This window comes from Ochotona princeps, chromosome 3 (assembly GCF_030435755.1).
Source record: "Ochotona princeps isolate mOchPri1 chromosome 3, mOchPri1.hap1, whole genome shotgun sequence".
In the NCBI taxonomy this organism is placed as follows: domain Eukaryota; kingdom Metazoa; phylum Chordata; class Mammalia; order Lagomorpha; family Ochotonidae; genus Ochotona; species Ochotona princeps.
Window position 1 is genome coordinate 30999982 of NC_080834.1, and position 18074 is coordinate 31018055.

General features: G+C 51.3%; 1 protein-coding gene across 3 annotated transcripts in view; it reads left to right on the forward strand.

Annotated features, from left to right (window-relative positions):
• HLCS (holocarboxylase synthetase) overlaps positions 1–18074 on the forward strand; it is a 181672-nt gene that overhangs the window by 11976 nt on the left and 151622 nt on the right. For 2 of the 3 annotated variants that reach the window (XM_058661643.1, XM_058661641.1), the window contains exons 2-3: positions 3500–3637; positions 16154–16316. In XM_058661643.1, coding sequence (XP_058517626.1) covers positions 16217–16316 — 100 coding nt within the window. In that variant the 5' untranslated portion in view covers positions 3500–3637; positions 16154–16216. The remainder of the gene's footprint in view (positions 1–3499; positions 3638–16153; positions 16317–18074) is intronic. The other variant, XM_058661642.1, reaches the window with a different exon arrangement.

Here is an 18074-nt window from a genome sequence, read left to right on the forward strand (position 1 = left end):
GACCAGAAGTGGGGCTGCTGGACAACAAGGGGTGCCCCTAGGCAACCCCAGTGCTGCAAGTGTGGCTTTACCTGCTTGTGCCTGAAAGCCAAGCCCTGGACGTGGGCATCACAGCCCTCTAAATGTCCGCCTCCGGTTCGACTTTTTGACATTTCTGTAATTCCTGTGGATGCTCTGTTAGGTAGGCTTGTTCTAATGTTTCGTCGCTTGCCTCCCTGCCCTCCCGCTCTGGCTCACACTGAAGCTTTGCTCAGGGAACAGCTGAATCAGGGCAAGCTCTCCAACTGTCCCAGCCAGACGGCACCTGTCCTCAGGGGCCGCAGACACAGTTCCTAGTTCTAGTTTTAGTTGTCTTCTCGCTAGGGGCTCAGCCTGTTTAGCTCAGCAGCTTGACCTGAAATAGTTGCTGGCAATTTCAGGGAATGAAATGTGGTTAGTGGTTGTTGAGTTGAAGCTCTGGTTTCTTTTTTTTGTTTGTTTTTAAGATTTATATATTTTTATTGCAAAGTTAGATATTCAGAGAGGAGGAGAGACAGGAAGATCTTCCGTCTGATGATTCACTCCCCAAGTGACCGCAATGGCTGGTGCTGCGCCGATCCAAAGCCAGGAGCCAGGAACTTCCTCCAGGTCTCCCACATGGGCGCAGGGTCCCAAGGCCCTGGGCCGTCCTCACCTGCTTTCCCAGGCCATAAACAGGGAGCTGGACGGGTAGCGGGGCAGCTGGGACACGATTTGATGCCCATATGGGATCCCGGTGCATTCAAGGCGAGGACTTTTAGCCGCTAAGGCCACTGTGCCGGGCCCTGGTTTCTTTTTTTGAAAGATTTATTGTGTTTTATTTGAAAGGCACAGTTGCAGAGAGAGAGAGTGTGTGCATAAGAGCAAGTGTGCTTCTGTGTGCTGGTAAGCTCCCCCCATAGCTCTGCCATCTGGGATTGAGCCAGCCTGAAGCCAAGAGCGTGGAACTCCATCCTGGTTTTCCATATCGGTCAGCAAGGGCCCAAATACTTGGACCATCTACTGCTTTCCCAGGTGTATTAGCAGGGAGCTGGATGGGAAGTGGAGCAGCCAGGACTAGAACCAATGCTCATATGAGAGGTCAGTGTTGCTGGCAGTGGCTTAACCCACTGTGCCACAACTTCACTTGGCTGTTTTAAAGCCTATGGTTAGAAAGTTTGACAATTTGTGATTAGCAAAATTTTTTTTAAGATTTACATTACTGGGCTGATGCTATGGTTGTGTGGATGCCTCATTGTTAATCTACAAATGCTGAAAACAGACCTGAACGTCATGCCTCATACCTGTAGCACTTGTTTTTTGAGAGGCAGCAAGCGAGCTTCCATCCATGGGTTCTCTCTCCAGATGCCACAGTGCCCTGGACTAGGCTGTGGTGGGAGCAGGGAACCCAGTCCAGGTCTCCCACTTATTTCTGTTGTTGCTGTTTACTTTTATTTGTTTGAGGAGCAGAGCTTGTGCAGTTCAGATCACATACACGAGTGCTGGATGTCTACACCGACTGTCCCATCAGAAATGAAATCTAATCAGTACCACCACTTCAGTACAAACTGGACACTTTCAATGTACGTTCAGTGTCTCAGTGAAGTGCACAGTATTTCTGTTTTTTTTTTTTTTTTAAGATTTTATTCATTTTATTTCAGCCAGATATACAGAGAGGAGGAGAGAGAGGAAGATCTTCCGTCCGATGATTCACTCCCCAAGTGAGCCTCAACGGGCCAGTGCGTGCTGATCCGAAGCCGGGAACCAGGAACCTCTTCCAGGTCTCCCACGCGGGTGCAGTGTCCCAAAGGTTTGGGCCGTCCTCGACTGCTTTCCCAGGCCACAAGCAGGGAGCTGGATGGGAAGTGGAGCTGCCGGGATTAGAACCGGCGCCCATTGGGATCCTGGGGCGTTGAAAGGCGAGGACTTTAGCTGCTAGGCCACGCCGCCGGGCCCACAGTATTTCTGTTTTAATAACTGGTTGGCGGAACTCCCACACTGTTAATTAGTTCAACAGAAACTTATGAAATTTTTTTTTTTTAAGATTTATTTTATTTTCCAAAGTCAGATATACAGAGAGGAGGAGAGACAGAGAGGAGGATCTTCCTTCCGATGTTTCACTCCCCAAGTGACCACAACGGCTGGTGCTGCGCCGATCCGATGCCGGGAGCCAGGAACCTCTTCCAGGTTTCCCACACAGGTGCAGGGTCTTAAGCCTTTGGGCCGTCCTCGACTGCTTTCCCAGGCCATAAGCAGGGAGCTGGATGGAAAGTGGAGCTGCCGGGATTAGAACCGGCGCCCATATGGGATCCTGGCGCGTTCAGAGCGAGGACTTTAGCCGCTAGGCCACTGTGCCAGGCCCAAAAACTTATGAAAGCTTGAGTTGTTCCAGTTTTTCAGGCAGAGGCCAGTTTGGGATGATGACGCAGTGGGGCCTGACCCACATGCCTTTTAATATTTGTTAATTTGTGTGTGTGTGTGTGTGTGCGTGGCTGTCTTTTTTTTTTTTTTTTTTTTTTAGCAAGTTTCAGGAAGGAGAAGAGAGATACGTGGATATGAGGGTTGGCCTCGGCAGTCCGCAGGGCGTTGGTTCTAGGAGGTCCTGGGACACAAGTGTTTCTGGATACTCTTGCCGTTTCTCTAAAAAATACACACTATTCATCTGGAATCTGCGTATCCTTGACCTGCCCCTAGATGATGTGTAATACCTGATCCAAATGCTGTAGGACTAGTGGTGTGCTGTGTAATGTAAGGAACAGTGACACTTCTCAGCCTTTTGGCTAAGATCAAGTGTAGGAATAGTGACAAAAATCAAATTGATAAGTTCAGTTTAGGTGTGGTATTTAAAAAATTTTTTTTCCATAGGAGATTGGTGGGATTCGGGGATAGGAACCCCCCGACCCCCAAGGATTGCCAGCTGTATCTAATTGGCTAAACCATCTTGGTTCTAACCTGCTTTAGAAAGAACTAAATTATGACCGTTGCTGTGGTTAAGTGGGTAAAACCAGTGCCTGTCAGGCTGGAATCCCTAAGGGAGCCAATTTGAATCCTGGCTGTTTTACTGCTTATCCAGCTCCTGCTAATGTACCTGGGAAAGCAGCCGAGAATGGTCCAGGTGCTTGGAACCCTGCACCCACATGGGAGACCCAGAAGTCCCTGGCCCCTGGCTTCAGACTGGCCTAGCTCTGGCTATTGCAGCCACTTAAGGAGTAAAGCCGCAGTGGGACAACCTCTCTCTTTCTGCCTTTCAAATAAATAAGTCAATCTGTGGAAATGCTACATTAGTTTTGCTCTTGGGGTGGGCGTTGTGTCCTGTAGAAGAGGGCCTGGATGTGACTTGCCGCTAATGCGCACTCGAGGAAGAAGCAGGCGGTGGATGGCTCAAGCAATTGGAGCCCTGGCTTGCATTTGAGTAAATCAAAGTTTAGACAAGAAGGCAACCCTGGAGTGTGCTGGATGTGCCTGGAGGTGACACTCAGTCCTCGTCTTTCTCTCTCCGCAGTCGGTGGATGACTTGAACACATGGGCCCTGCTTATTGTCTCTCCCTTTCTGCTCGAGGCAGAGCACGTAGCGTTTGTGACCGAGAGCATCTGGGTCCGAGGGGGCAGCGTGCAGAGGCCGCCTTCCTCGGCAGAAACGGTAAGTCACTCCTTTCCCCATAGCCTTCCCCTTGTGAAAGCCATGCGTGCCTTTGGGGCTCCCTGTTCTTCTGGGACATTTTGAGTGGCATAAAATACCAAGGGACTTTCAAAAAGTTCCTGGAATAATGAAGGGGAAAGGTAAGTTTAGAGGGACTGGTACAGTAGCTCAGCAGGCAAATCCTCCTCTTACAAGCACTGGCATTCTGTATCGGCACTGGTTCGAGTCCTGGCTGCTCTGCTTCCCACCCAGCTCCCTGCTTATGGCCTGGGAAAGCAGCAGAGGATGGCCCAAAGTCTTGGGACCCTGCACTCACTTGGCAGACCTGGAAGAACCTCCTTGCTCCTGGCTTCGGATCGGCTTAACTCCGGCCATTACTGCCATTAGGGAGTGAACCAGCAGATGGAAGATTATTGTTCTGTCTCTGCTTCTCTCTCTGTAAATCTGCCTTTCCAATAAAATTAAATATGTATTTTTTTTTCTTCTTTTAAAGGTAAGTTTAGGGCCAGCATTGCTGTGGCACAGCACAGAAAGCTGTTGCTTGTGACATGGGCATCCTAAGTGGCAGTGCCAGTTTGAGCCTTTGCTGCTGCACTTCTGATTCAGCTCTCTGCTAACATGACTGGTTGCATGGCCCAAGTTTGGGGTCCCTGTCACTCATGTGGGAGACCAGGATGGAGTTCCAAGCTTCTGGCTTTAACCTGGGCCATCCCCACCAGGAATTGGTGGATGGAAGCTCTCTCTTCTGTTTCTCCCTTCCAGATAAGTAAGTAGTGAAGGAAATATTTAAGAACTGTCATTATTTTTAGTATCTTTCACAAGACGTGCAGAGCGTGGAAGGCCCGTGCCTGTGCTGGGTGTGCCGTTCACCTGCTCAGCTGCCCTGACACACATGCCCGGAATGGCTGGCACCAACAAGCCCGGGGTTGGCTTCTCGCGGGAGCGGGCTCTGATAGGTGGGGAGCAGCCAGGGCCCCGTTTCCTCCTGTCTGTTGCTTGACCCTTCTCCCTCTGCAGTCCCAGGGGGTGGCTGTGTGTCTTGGGAAAAAGCTGCTTCTGCCCCTCCCTCACTGCCATTGCCGCGCGCGGCAATAGCCTTTAGCGCTGGAAAGGGTGGTAAGGCAGGAATGCAACTTCCTCCTCCAAAATCGTGACCAGGGATAGCCCACGCCACACCTGCCCCTTAGTGCCTTAGCTGTCAGAGTGGCTGCTCCATGCTGGGCCGCAGCTGGTTCAGCGAAAACATGAGGGTTTTGTTTACACACAAGGTGGAGGAGATAAAGGTATATGCGTTTCTGTCTAATCAAATCAGAAATTAGGGTGTCTGCTGCTGTTCTGGTAGCATCTCCTAAGAGTGAAGACCCCTTTGCTGGGCGGTGGCTGTTGGGAAAGTGACGCAGAAACAGGGCCACCAGATGATGAGAGAGAGGCGCACAAACAGAAGAAATGGGGATCAAATTCTCAGCCACGTTGAAGGTATTAGAGATTCGTAAATTCAGAGAAGTGGCTATCTGCCTGGGCGTGGATGGAGTGACCACGTGGCAGAGGTCTGCTTTTTCAGCAGGCTGGGCTTCCTACAGTTTTCAGTCTTGGGGGTGTTCCTGGGAGTGGGGGAATTCCAAGAAAATGGAGGCGTTGGTGGGGACCAGGACCGGCTTCAGGCATTTCAACCCCAGGTTAGACTGGCCTTGTGAAGTGCAGTGTAAGAGCCCCTGGTGGGAGTCTCTGTTTGCTGACCAGAGGGCATGGGCCCTAGGCTCCTCCTCTTGATTCCTGCCCTGGCTGCTTGGTTTTGAGTCTCCTGGGCTGGAAGGAGGCCTGACCCCCAGGCAATGCTGGCCCACTCCCAGCATTTTACTGAGGGTCTGAGGAGTAGGCTCAGGAGCTGGAGGCTTCCAGCGGCAATCTTTGACCTCTGATTGGTTCCATTGCCTGCTGTGTGTGCTTCCCAGTTAGGTTGACTGCTTGAGGCAGCTCTGTGTTTTGGGGCGCCCTTGGAAAGTTGTATGTGCATGTTTCCCCCGAGGCTAGGGCCGTTTGCATCTGATAGCATCCTAGAATGCTGCTTATAACATGCTTTGAATGTGGGATCGTCAGTTCTCACATTTCGAAGACTGTGTAGTTGTGCCAGGTGTGTAAATGGTCTTTTCAAATGTTGGGTATCTCCGGGGCTGTGATTTGTGGCCATTCTGCAGACCCTTCAACAGCAAATAATTGAATCCGAGGAAGGCAGTTGGGAAGAGATGGAACATTCAGATGGTCCCGTATTCACTGAGCCCTGCATTTCTGAATGTATTTATTAAACATCTGCAGTTATTTTGCTAGGTGCAATCATAAATGCTGACAGGCGATGGCAGCCAGCTCGATTTGTAATGTCTTGTGCACTTGTATCAGCAGCCCTGTTTAGTGTGGATTTTTAGGAGGGATTGATGACCCAAAAAACTTACATATTTCTTTTGTTGCAGGAAATTTGTATGTTTCCTGTACTCTCTCAAGACACTCATTCACTCATCCAAGGTTTATATATCTATTCTTCAAAGTTTTTAAATTGATTTGTTGGAAAGGCGGAGAGAGAGAGAGAGAGAGAGACAGACAGACAGTCTGTCTACTGGCTACTCCCCAAGGAAGCTTGCAGTGATGGATGCTGGGCCAACCAGAAGGCAGTAGCCAGGAACCCCGTCTGGGTCTCCCACATGGGTGGCAGGAACCCAAGTACTTGGGCCATGATATGCTAACCCCCAGGCAGTAGCAGGGAACTGGACTGGAAGCAGAGGGGGAAACCCAATCTTAGGTCACTCTGGTATGAGGTGGGTATACCCCACATGGCAGGTGAGCGTGCTACACCACAGCATCTGCCTCTCAGCCCAGTATCTCGAGTGCCTCTTTATGGCAGATAGTGCTGGCACTGTGCTGAATGCAGAACGTGGGAGCCCTTGTCGTTCAGGAGCTTATAGCATGGGAGAGCACAGAACTAAGTCAATGAACAATTGCCATTCTCAGTGTCAGGTGCCCTGGAAGGCGGAGGTGGGGCTGGGGAGTGTGGGGCGGGGCTATTGCTTAGCACTCAGGGCAGGTGCTGGTGAGCTCTAAGGGAGAACAAGAAGTCGGTGGAGGAGGAAAGGGGCTCCTAAGCAGAGAGTGTTTGTGGCTGCAACCCTGTAGATGCTGCAGTATGATTGGGTCTGTATTAAGCTGCAGGGGTGGTGATAGGATGTGTGTGTGTGTGTGTGTACCATGATTAGGTCTGTATTTACCTGTGGTGTGTGTGTGTGTGTTCATTCCAGAAGGCCACTGGAAGCTGGTGGTGGCGTGGCGTGTGGGAGGTTCATTTTGATGCAGGGTAGCCTCTGAGGATGTGGTCTGGCAGGCTCTCTGCGCAGTCGCGGCTGAGAGAGGCTGCTGGACCAAGCTGAGCTACGCAGAACCACATGGTTGCTCACACAAGTTCAAGGCGTGCAGCAGGAAACCAAGGGGGCGATCCGAGTTGACTGAGGGATGACCCTCCCAAGAGCCCGGGCCGGGCAGTGCTGTACACAGGCCCTGGTTTACCTGCTCGCTCTCTGCTCAGTCAGCCTTGGCTGCTGGTTCTGAGGACTGGACCTACAGTTAAATGAGGTGCCCGGCAAATGGCAGGAGCCCGTAGCCAGCACACACTGGCTTTTATAATATATTCTTTTTTTATTTTTTATTATTATTGGAAAGCCGGATATACAGAGAGCAGGAGAGACAGAGAGGAAGATCCTCCGTCCAATGTTTCACTCCCCAAGTGAGCCGCAACGGGCCGGTGTGCGCTGATCCGAAGCCGGGAACCAGGAACCTCTTCCAGGTCTCCCACGCGGGTGCAGTGTCCCAAAGGTTTGGGCCGTCCTCGACTGCTTTCCCAGGCCACAAGCAGGGAGCTGGATGGGAAGTGGAGCTGCCGGGATTAGAACCGGCGCCCATAGGGGATCCCGGGGCTTTCAAGGCAAGGACTTTTAGCCGCTAGGCCACGCCGCCAGGCCCCACACTGGCTTTTATACAGTGGCTTGGGGCCGCATGCTGTGACAGTGATGTGACCAGTGACCTGTGGAGAAGCTCGGCTCTTTATCTCGTGTGCCAGGTCGAGTATAAGGGCTCTCCGAGCAGTTCCTGTGACAGTAGATTGACAGGACAAGTTGATTTGGGTGCAATACGTTTCTTTACCTCTGCACATTTTTTTCATTATGTGTATTTTCCCAGAGACATCCCCCCCATTGGAAGGACTGTGGGATTCTGTTCATTTTCAAGTATGCTAATGTATTTGAAAGGCAGAGTTCTAGAGAGAGAAAGGTAAATCTTCCATCTGTTGGTTCACTTCCCAAAGGGCTGCAAAGGCCTTAGCTGAGCTGATCTGAAGCCAGGAGCCAGGAGCTTCTTCCAGGTTTCCAAAGTGGATGCAGAGGCCCAAGCATTTGAGCGATCCTCTGTTGCTTTCTCAGACATATAAGCAGGGAGCTGGATGGGAAGTGGAGCAGCCAGGACATGAGCCGGTGCCCGTAGGGGATGGCAGCCCCAGAGTTGGAGGCTTAGCCTGCTGTGTTATGGCACCAGCCCTAAATGTTCTTAAATAGCATGACAAATACACAAATCAAAAAAAGGTTCCGTATGTAGGAGTTAGGGATCCAGACATTATCCCTAGCAGTTGCTTTGTAGAAGAAGGCAGAGTGATGAGCAGATAACAGGCGGGCAGCCTGGAGAACGGAGGAGAGGGGTGCAGGCCTGGGGCCCACGTGACCCGCCAGGGGAAGACACAGGCCTTGAGGAGCATGGCTGCTGGCAGTGTGATGGCGACAGAAGGGCCGGTGCTTCGTGGCACTGCCCCGAGGTGGCTGGTGCACCATTCCTGGAGGAGAGCAGGGCAGCCGGAGGACTTGGGGTAAGCAGTGCAGTTTTGCAGCTCACATGAGTCGGCCCAGCTGCAGTGACAGACTCCCTGCAGGTTCCCTCTGCAGCTGTGGCCTGTTGTGGCAGGGACCCCCTACTCCCGCCTGCAGGAGCGCAGCCGTGAGGGACATGCCATTCTCGTGCAGAGGGAGAGACCAAAAACCTCCCTGGGCAGTGAAGATGGCCGCCAGTCCTGTCTTCCTGTCAGGAAGTCGTTGTTGGGGGATGGAGGCTGGCACCCAGCTCCCCCAAGGGTGGGCTGCATGGTGACTCATTTGCCCACTGGGACATGGTGGAGGTGATGTTGGGAGACTTCTTGAGCTTGATTCAGTCCCATGGCTTCCTCCCAGACTCTCGGGGCGCTCTGTCTTATAGCCCAGCTCCTATGCTCTGAGTGGGCCAGGTGTGCACTGTGCTGAGAGCTGGGTGGGGAGCTCCTGCCCAGAGGCTGTGCTCCTTGGGGCAAGGCTGGAGGCAGGGCATCCTGCAGGTGCATCTTGTGCCCCTGTGAGTCCCTGGATGCCTACACGATACACCTGGAACAGATCCTGCCCAGGTTGAGATCATGAGCAGAAAGAATAAGTCATTTCGGGCCTGGCGCAGTAGCCTAGTGGTAAAGTCCTTGCCTTGCATGTGCTAGGATCCCACATGGACACTGATTCTAATCCTGGTGGCCCTGCTTCCCATCCAGCTTCCTGCTTGGCCTGGGAAAGCACCAGAGGATGGCACAAAGCTTTGGGACCCTGTACCCATGTGGGAGACCCAGAGGAGGCTCCTGGCTCCTGGCTTTGGATTAGCGGAGCTCCTGCTGTTGTGCTGCTTAGGGAGTGAGTTAAGAGATGGAAGATTTTTGCTCTGTGTCTCCTCCTCTCTGTGTCTCCTCCTCTCTGTGTATCTTTGTTTCCAATAAAAATTTAAGAAAAGTGCCATTTCAGCCCCTGATGTTTGGGGTGCTCTGTTACAACACAATGACCACAGACCATCAGAGGTGTCCCTTAAAGCTGTGTTCTTCTCCAGTGTCCGTCAGTGGGGTGGGGTAGTGGGGTTGCGAAGGTGGCAGCTGAGGATGCAGAAAGCTGCGCACGCAGCTTAGCCGCTGGACCTCAAGTGGATCTTGGGCCTCTGATCAGAGCAGCTCATGTGACACCCAGGGCATTGCCTCTGTCTCCCCAAGAGCTTGCATTTCCCCACAACCCCAAGCTCACTACACCGGCCTTTCTTTCTTTTCTTTTTTTTATTGATTACATTGCATTATGTGACAGTTTTATAGGCACTGGGATTCCCACCCCCCCATGGTGGATTCCTCCACCTTGTTGCATTACCACAGTTCAAATTCAGTTGAGATTCTCTCATTGCAAGCATCTACTAAGCATAAAGTCCAGCATGTTATTGTCCAGATAAGTTCAGCGGTTTCTTGGGGAGACCCCGGCCTTATCCGCCTGTGGGTCATGGCTGTGCGGGTCCCTTGTTGCCTCTGCAGTTGGTTTGCTGTCGCAGCTCTCGCTCGCTGTGGGATTGGGATGGCCCTCATCACTGTCCTCTTGTTTTCCCAATATCCTTCTCGTTCCGTCTTTTTAAAACAGATTCATTTATTTGAAAGAGTGACCGAGAGAGGGAGAGATAGGGCCCATTCACTGGTTCTGCAGCGCCAGTGCCTGCAGTATGCAGATCTGGGCCCGGGGCCTGGGACCACTGTCTGCTGCCTTCCCAGGTGCATCCTCAGGAAGTTGGATCCGAAGCAGAGCAGCCGGGACTCTCAGCAGTGCCTGGCACCGCAAGTGGTGGCCTAGCCTGCTGCACTGCCGACTGGCCCGTAATGTCCTTTTCTTCAAAGCGCCATTAAGGCACAATGTCTTGTTCGTAACAGTGAATAGAAGGAACCATTTGGAACTCTCCTTTGTCCGCTCGGTTTTGAAACCTGGGCTTCAGCTAGGGAGGTTAACCAAAAATCCAGAACGATCTCTTCCTGTACAGATCCAAATTTTAAAGAAACATTTATTTTTATTTATTTGAAAGGGATCAGAAGCCAGGACTCTAACTGGTACCCAAATGGGATCGAGAATTTAGCCGCTAGGCTGTTGCACTGGGCCCTCTGTACCCTATTTTATGTACTTAATTTATTGCTAGATTTTTTTTTCTTTTAATATACATTTATTTGAGAGTTATAGAGAGGGGGAGATGAGAGCTCTTCCCTGCAATGGTTCACTCCCAAGATGGTTGCAGTGGTCAGTGCTGGGCTAGGTGGAAACCAAGAGTTTACCTTTTTTTTTTTTTTAAAAGATTTATCTATTCTTATTGCAAAGTCAGATATACAGAGAGGAAGATCTTGCGTCTCATGACTCACTCCCCAAGTGACCGAAACGGCCGGTGCTGTGCCGATCCAAAGCCAGGAGCCAGGAACTTCTTCCAAGTCTCTCACATGGGTGCAGTGTCCCAAGGCTTTGGGCCGTCCTTGACTACCCTCCCAGGCCACAAGCAGGGAGCTGGATGGCGCCCATATGGGATCCTGGGGCGTTCAGGGCGAGGACTTACCCGCTAGGCCACCGCACTGGGCCGGAGAGCTTGCAGTTTTATCCAAGTCTCCCACGTGGGTGGAAGAGATTCAACACTTGAACCATCTCCCCCTGCTTTCCCAGGCCATTAGCAGGGAGCTGGATGGAAAGTGAAGCAGCCAGGATGCAAACTGCAACATTAGGGGCTGCTGGTGTTGCATGTGGTGGGTTCCCAGGCTGTGCCACAACGACTAGAACTTGCAGCTACAGTGTCAGGAGGATGGGTTTGAAGAGAAGCCAGCAGCATCCCCTGCTGCCTTATGGTGGCAGACAGGCTGAGCTTTCTGTTCTTGGACTGGCTGGTCCCGAGCTCCTTCAGTCTCCTGTCTCAGCCCTGAGTGTGAAGCTGAGTGAAGCATGCTCACTGCCCTGCCGTCCTGCGATGGAGCATCAGGTGCCTGGCGTGGGGCACTGGGCAGATTGTAAGAGGAAGTCTCTTTGTTTAGAGCTTCCTTGGCTTTGATCTGGGAGAACAAGCCGCTTTGGCCCCTCTCTTTCTCTGCCCCTTTTGTTTTTGTTTGAATATACACATTTGGAAGCATCCCTGTTTGCTTCCATCCACCGGGCGGCAGGTAGCGCGGGGCTGTCAGTGACTGGGCGGCTGGGCTTTGATCCTGGCACCCTGGCTTGCATGGCCAGTGGACCCTGGAGCATGTTCCTAGACAGAGGACCTGCACTTAGAGGAGGAAGCAGTTGACCAAGTGGGAAACCTGATCGGGCAGTGTGTCCCCCTGGCTGTTTGGTCTCTTTTTGGCTTCCCTCTTCCTTTGTTTATCTGCTGCCTCCCGGGAACTGGGTGAGAATTTAATTATTGGCTCCTGTTACACTAAGCTGGGGCCTGCCCCAGCGGGAGGCCAGATCAGTGTTTTAACAACTGCTCAGGCCTGCCCTTGGTCTGCTGGGGGTGGCAGTTACAGGAGTGGCGGCGCCCTGAGCTGGTGCCAGAAGGAGCTCATCTGGTTGTCTGTCCCACTCGCCCTCATCCAGAGTCCCACACCTCTGGCCCAGCTGCACATAGAATCCTCCTGAGGTGTCGGGCAGGTTGAGTACCTGGGTGAGACCAGCTCCCAAGCCTGCAAGAACTGGGTTTTGACCAGTTGAGGGGGAAGGGTCTTGTCAGGAGAACACCTGCTTTTCAGAACCCCACCACTGTGGAACAATGAGGGTGTCCTCCCCACACCCCGCCCCAACCGCCACCCAAAGGGGCCAGGCAGGCTCTGCTGGACTTTCTCATTTCATCCTCCCAGGACTTTCCTAAGTGCACCTGCTCCTTGCTGGACAGGAAATCAACACCCAGGGAGGTTGAGTGACTTGTTCAGAGCACACAGCTGTTCAGCAGGGCTGTCCAGGACTCAAACTCTGGGGAGTGCAGAAACAAACAGATGACCTCTGCCCTTTCCTTGTTAAACACCACAATATAACATGTATATCGTAAAACTTCTCCATTGAGATACATGGTGAGCACTGGGTGAAGTTTAGGGTAGTCACAGGGTTGTGAAAACATTATCACACACCTGCTTCTGGAACATTCTTTTTTTAAATTCTGGAACAGTCTTGACACTCCAAAAGGAAACCCTGCAGCCATCTGTGGTCACTTCCTGCACCCACTCATCCCTTGCCCAGCCTCTGACCCCATTCATCTCCTTTCTGAATCTGTAGATCTGCCCAGGTTGCATGTTTAGTAGAAATGTAATTGTGTAGTGTGTGAGCTTTAGTTAATTGGCTGCTTTCACTTCACATACATGTTGGAGATGTACCCACATCGTAGCAGGTGTCTGCTCAGTTTCTGTTTTGTTGCGGAATCGCAGCCCGTTGGGTGGATGCCCATGCTTTATCCATTCATCTGTCCATGCATAGTGTGGATTGTTTCCTCATTTTGGCTAGATGGGATGATGCTAATATGAACTCTTGTTTGCAAGTTTTTTTTAAAGGTTTATTTTTTTATTTATTTTTTTGTAATTCTATAAATGAAGATGATTTTATTGGATACGGTTTTATCAACTTGTTTTTCTTTTTTTTTTGTGCAATTTTTTTTATTATTATTAATTTCATTGCATAATGTGACACATTTGTTTTTATGCACTGGAATTCCCCCCACCCCTCCCCAAACCCTCCCCCCACCCCCAAAAGGTTTATTTTTTTATTTTTATTGGAAAGTCAGATATACAGAGAGGAGGAGAGACAGAGAGGAAGATCTTCCATCCGATGATTCACTCCCCAAGTGAGCGCAATGGCCGATGCTATGCCATTCTGAAGCCGGGAACCAGGAACCTCTTCCAGGTCTCCCACACGGGTGCAGAGTCCTGAGGCTTTGAGCCGTCCTCGACTGCCCTCCCAGGTCACAAGCAGGGTTCTGGATGGGAAGTGGAGCTGCCGGGATCAGAACCGGCGCCCATATGGGATCCCGGGGCGTTCAAGGCGAGGACTTTAGCCTCTAGGCCATGCTGCCGGGCCCGCAAGTTTTTTTTTTTTTTTAAGATTTATTTGTTTGAAGGAGAGAGAGGGATATCATTGATTCGTTGATTGATTGATCTTCCATCTGCTGGTTCACTTTCCAAATGACCTGATTGGCCAGGTTGGCTCAGGACAGCACCAGGAACCAGCAGCTCCATCTCGGTCTTCCACATGGGTGGCAGGACCCCATTTACTTGGGCCATCCTCCACTGCTTTCCCAGGTGCATTAGCAGGCAGCTGGTTTGGAAGTGGAGCAGCTGGGACTTGAACTAGTGCCCTGCTACGAGATGCCAACATTGTAGGCAGCAGCTCAGCTCACTGTGCCACACCATCGGCCCCTGTAAGTCATTGTGAGAGGTTGTATGTTTTTACCTTTCTTAGGGGTGGAACTGCTGTGGGAGTAGTACTTGACATTTTGAGGAGCCATTGGACTGCCCACCAGTGACCGTGGCGCATTTCTGCCGGCAGTATTGAGCGGTCCAGGTTCTCCCCATTCAGAGCCCTTGTTATTCAGTGTTTTGATTGCACCAAAGCTTCCTTCTATCTTCCACATGCATAGAGGGGCCCAAGCACTGGGACCGTCCTCCGTTACTTTCCCAGGTGCATTATCAGGGAGCTGGATTGGAAGTAGAACAGCTGGGGCTCGAACGAACACCACAGGAGGTGACTATGCCTGTTGTGCCATAACGTCACCTTGGTTTTTTTTTTTAAGATTCATTTTTGTTTTTGTTGGAAAGTCAGATATACAGAGAGAGGAGGAGAGACAAAGAGGAAGATTTTCCGTCCAATGACTCACTCCCCAAGTGACCTCAATGGCAGTTGCTGTGCCAATCCAAAGCCAAAAGCCAGGAGGTTCCTCCAGTTCTCCCATGTGGTACAGGATCCCAATGCATTGGGCCGTCCTCAACTGCTTTCTCAGGCCACAAGCAGGGAGCTGGATGGGAAGTGGAGCAGCCAGGACACAAACCGGTGCTCATATGGGATCCTGTTGCTTGCAAGATAAGGATTTAACCACTGAGCCATTGTGCCAGGTCCTCTTCATCTCTCCTGTGCTGGAAACTTGAGCTTCCTGGTAGGGTGGAACCATCTGGACCGTCCTTGGCAGTTGTTCTCATATGGTCATTCTGACTCCTGGATAAGCATCATGGTACGGTGGGTTAAGCCTCTGCTTGGGACACCTGTATTCCATGCCGGAGTACCTGGGATGCAGTCAAGTCTGTTCCCGATCTGCCTTCCTGCTAATGCACATGTTGGGAAGCAGCAGGTGAACCTGAGATTCCGGGGGCATTGTCACCCACACGAGAAAGCCAGGTGGAGTTCCCAGTCCCCGGGTCCGTCTGGGCCCAGCCCCAGCTTTCGTGGGCATTTGGGGAGTGGTCAGCAGACAGATGCTACCTCTTTCTCGCTTCAGTTTGCCTTCCAAATCAGTAAATGACCAGAAAGGTCATGCTGATTCCTGAGCCCGGGCTCCAGAGTGGCACACGGCAGTCGGAGCCATGCTGTGCCAAACAATCTGAAGGTGGCGTGATGCTGGTTAGTACTGTGGCCGTGGGTCCTGGATCGCAGGCTGAGAAAAGCCATGCCGCACGTCATGCGTGCCCTTGCTGACTGTCACAGAAGTATTGTGCCCTCCTGTTTCTGCCAGAGGACCTTGGCAGGGGCTTTTCTCATGTATGGCATGGGTCCTTTTCCGTCCAGCCCATTGAAGAAGTTGAGACTTCCGTTTCTTTGTTTGAATTTTTAAAAAGATATATTTTTTTGAGAGTTATGGGGCCGGTGTTGTGGCATAGTGGGCAAAGCTGCCACCTGCAATGCCAGTGTCCCATTGGGTGTCAGTTTGTATCCCAGCTGTTCATTTCTAACCCAGCTCCTTGCTGATGACCTGAGAAGAGTGGTGGAAGATGGCCCAAAGGATTGGACCCTTCACCCCAGATGGAGTTCTGGGTTTCTGACTTTTGCCTGGCCCAGCCCTGGCTGTTGTGGCAGTCTAGGGAGTGAAAGATGTCTTTCTCTCTCCTTCCCTCTCTATTTCTTTCTTCCTTGTCTTTTTCTGTAACACTTTCAAATAAATAAATAAATGTTTAAAAAATAAATGCAAGGCAGTTACAGAAAGAGAGAGAGACAGAGAGAGAAAATATCTCCATCTGTTAGTTGATGTCCTAACTGGCCATAGCAGCTGGAGCTGGGCCAGGCTGAAGCTAGCAGAATGAAGTCCAGCTGAGTCTCCCATGTGGGTGCAGGGGCTCAAGCGCTGGGCTCACCCTCAGCTGCTTTCCCAGGAGCTTTAGGAGGGAGCTGCATCGGAAGTGGAAATGACTGGGACATGAACCTTTCCTGGGGATGGGCATTGCAGCTCGTGGTGCAGCCTCCTGGGCCACAGTGCCACCCCCAACGTTACTTTTAAGCAAGCAGTTCTATTTAGTGCTTTGTGAGCACCACCGTCAGGTGGCTGTGAGAATGTCTGAGCCGAAAGGATTTGTTAAGATGCCACAGGCAATCATTTGCTCCGTGCAGCTGTGATTTGGTGGCAGTAGCCTGCCTGGAAGCGTGGAGAAAGCTCAGCGTCTCCCCTTCTCCCTTCCTCTGGCCTGCTGGGGTTTCCCCACAGGTTGTCAGGTGGTCGGATTACTGCTTGCCCCTGGCCTGCCACCCTGGAGAGCCCTACCGGCTCATGGCTGAAGCGAGCGTGGACAACTTCAGCAAGCTGGGTGTGGCGTTCATGGAAGACCGGCTGCAGATGGACGACGGCCTGGTGCCCCAGAAGATTGTCTGTAAGTAACTGCAGAGGGGGCTGCATCCCAGAGCTGCGTCCCAGCCCTCCGTCCCAGGGCTGCGTCCCAGGGCTCTGTCCCAGGGCTGCGTCCCAGGGCTCTGTCCCAGGGCTGCGTCCCAGGGCTCTGTCCCAGGGCTTCGTCCCAGGGCTCTGTCCCAGGGCTTCGTCCCAGGGCTTCGTCCCAGGGCTCTGTCCCAGGGCTCTGTCCCAGGGCTGCGTCCGAGGACTGCGTCCCAGGGCTTTGTCCCAGGGCTCTGTCCCAGGGCTCCGTCCCAGGGCTCTGTCCCAGGGCTCTGTCTGAGGACTGCGTCCCAGGTTTTCAGCTGGAGCACTCAAGCATCCGTGTTGGAAGTGTGAGGGTCTTGCATAGTCTCAGCACCAGGCTGTCAGCAGATTCACTTTGATCATCATGATGTTAACTTCATACACACCAGTGAGGATTTTTCTCGGGAGGTATCTCTTTGATGATTATTAGATTTCTTTTTAAAGATTATTTATTTGAAGATGAGAGTTACAGAGAATGAGAGAAGGGAGCAGGGAGAGTGATGAAGTGAGAGAAGAAGAGAGATTCTTCGTTTGCTGGTGTACACACACACACACACACACACACTCTTCATCTACTGGTTGACTTCCTAGATCTATAGAGAGAAGGGGAGACAGAATGAGAGAGAGAGAGAGATCTTCCACCTGCTGGTTCACTCCCTGAATGGCCACAGTGACCAGAGCTGAGCCCATCTGAAGGTAGGAACTTTATCTAGGTCTCTCACCTGGCCACATGGACCCAAATCCCTGGGCCATCCTCCACAGATTTCCCATGCCATACACAGGGAGCTGTATTGGAAGTGGCAGCTGAAATATGTACTGGTGCTGGTAGGTAGAGAATTAGCCAGTTGAGTCGTTGTGCCAGCCCCTCAGATTATTTTATTGTTTTTATTAATATTTTTGGTTTCAGATATGGCTGTTTCTTGAAACTGTCTCTAGCAGTAGTTGAAGGCAGGGGCAGGGTACAGGACAGAAAGGGAAGAACCAAGGCGTGGGCAACTGGGTCAGTAGCTTAAAAGGCTTGTATTTTTTGTGTCCTTGGTAATGGAAGAGGAGAATCAGACCAGTCCTTGTCATTGGATTCAAGCTTGAGATGGTCTCTTTTTCATTAGGAAACTATTGCAACATAGACGGTATGAAGGGTTCTACCTGTGTGTATGACTCAAAACAATTTCTTATGAGCAGAATTCTAGGAATTTCAAATAGGGCTGTGCGCCGAGAGGGGATGTGACATGACTCATGCATCTTGTAGTCTTGGCAGAAGCATTGTGGAGAAATGCGAGACGGATCACACAGGAGGGCGTTGCACCCGTTAAACAGGTCTTCCCCTCAAAATGGTTCCTTTCTCATATCTAAATTCTTCAGGCATAATGAGCACAAATGAAACCATCATAGAACTATTAGGTATTCAGCTGAACAAACGTGAAGAGTCATAAAGACCTTGGTAACCACCACTGAAAACAAGATATAGAATATTTTTGAAGAGATTTGTCTATTTATTTTCATTGGAAAGTCAGATATACAGAGAGGAGGAGGAAAGAGAGGAAGATCTTCCATTCTCTGGTTCACTGCCCAAGTGGCTGCAAAAGCTGGCTGGAGCTGAGTTGATCCGAAGCCAGGAGCCTGGAGCTTCTTCCGGGTCTCTCATATGAGTGCAGGGTCCCAAGGCTTTGGGCCATCCCCATCCTCTACTGCTTTCCCAGGCCACAAGCAG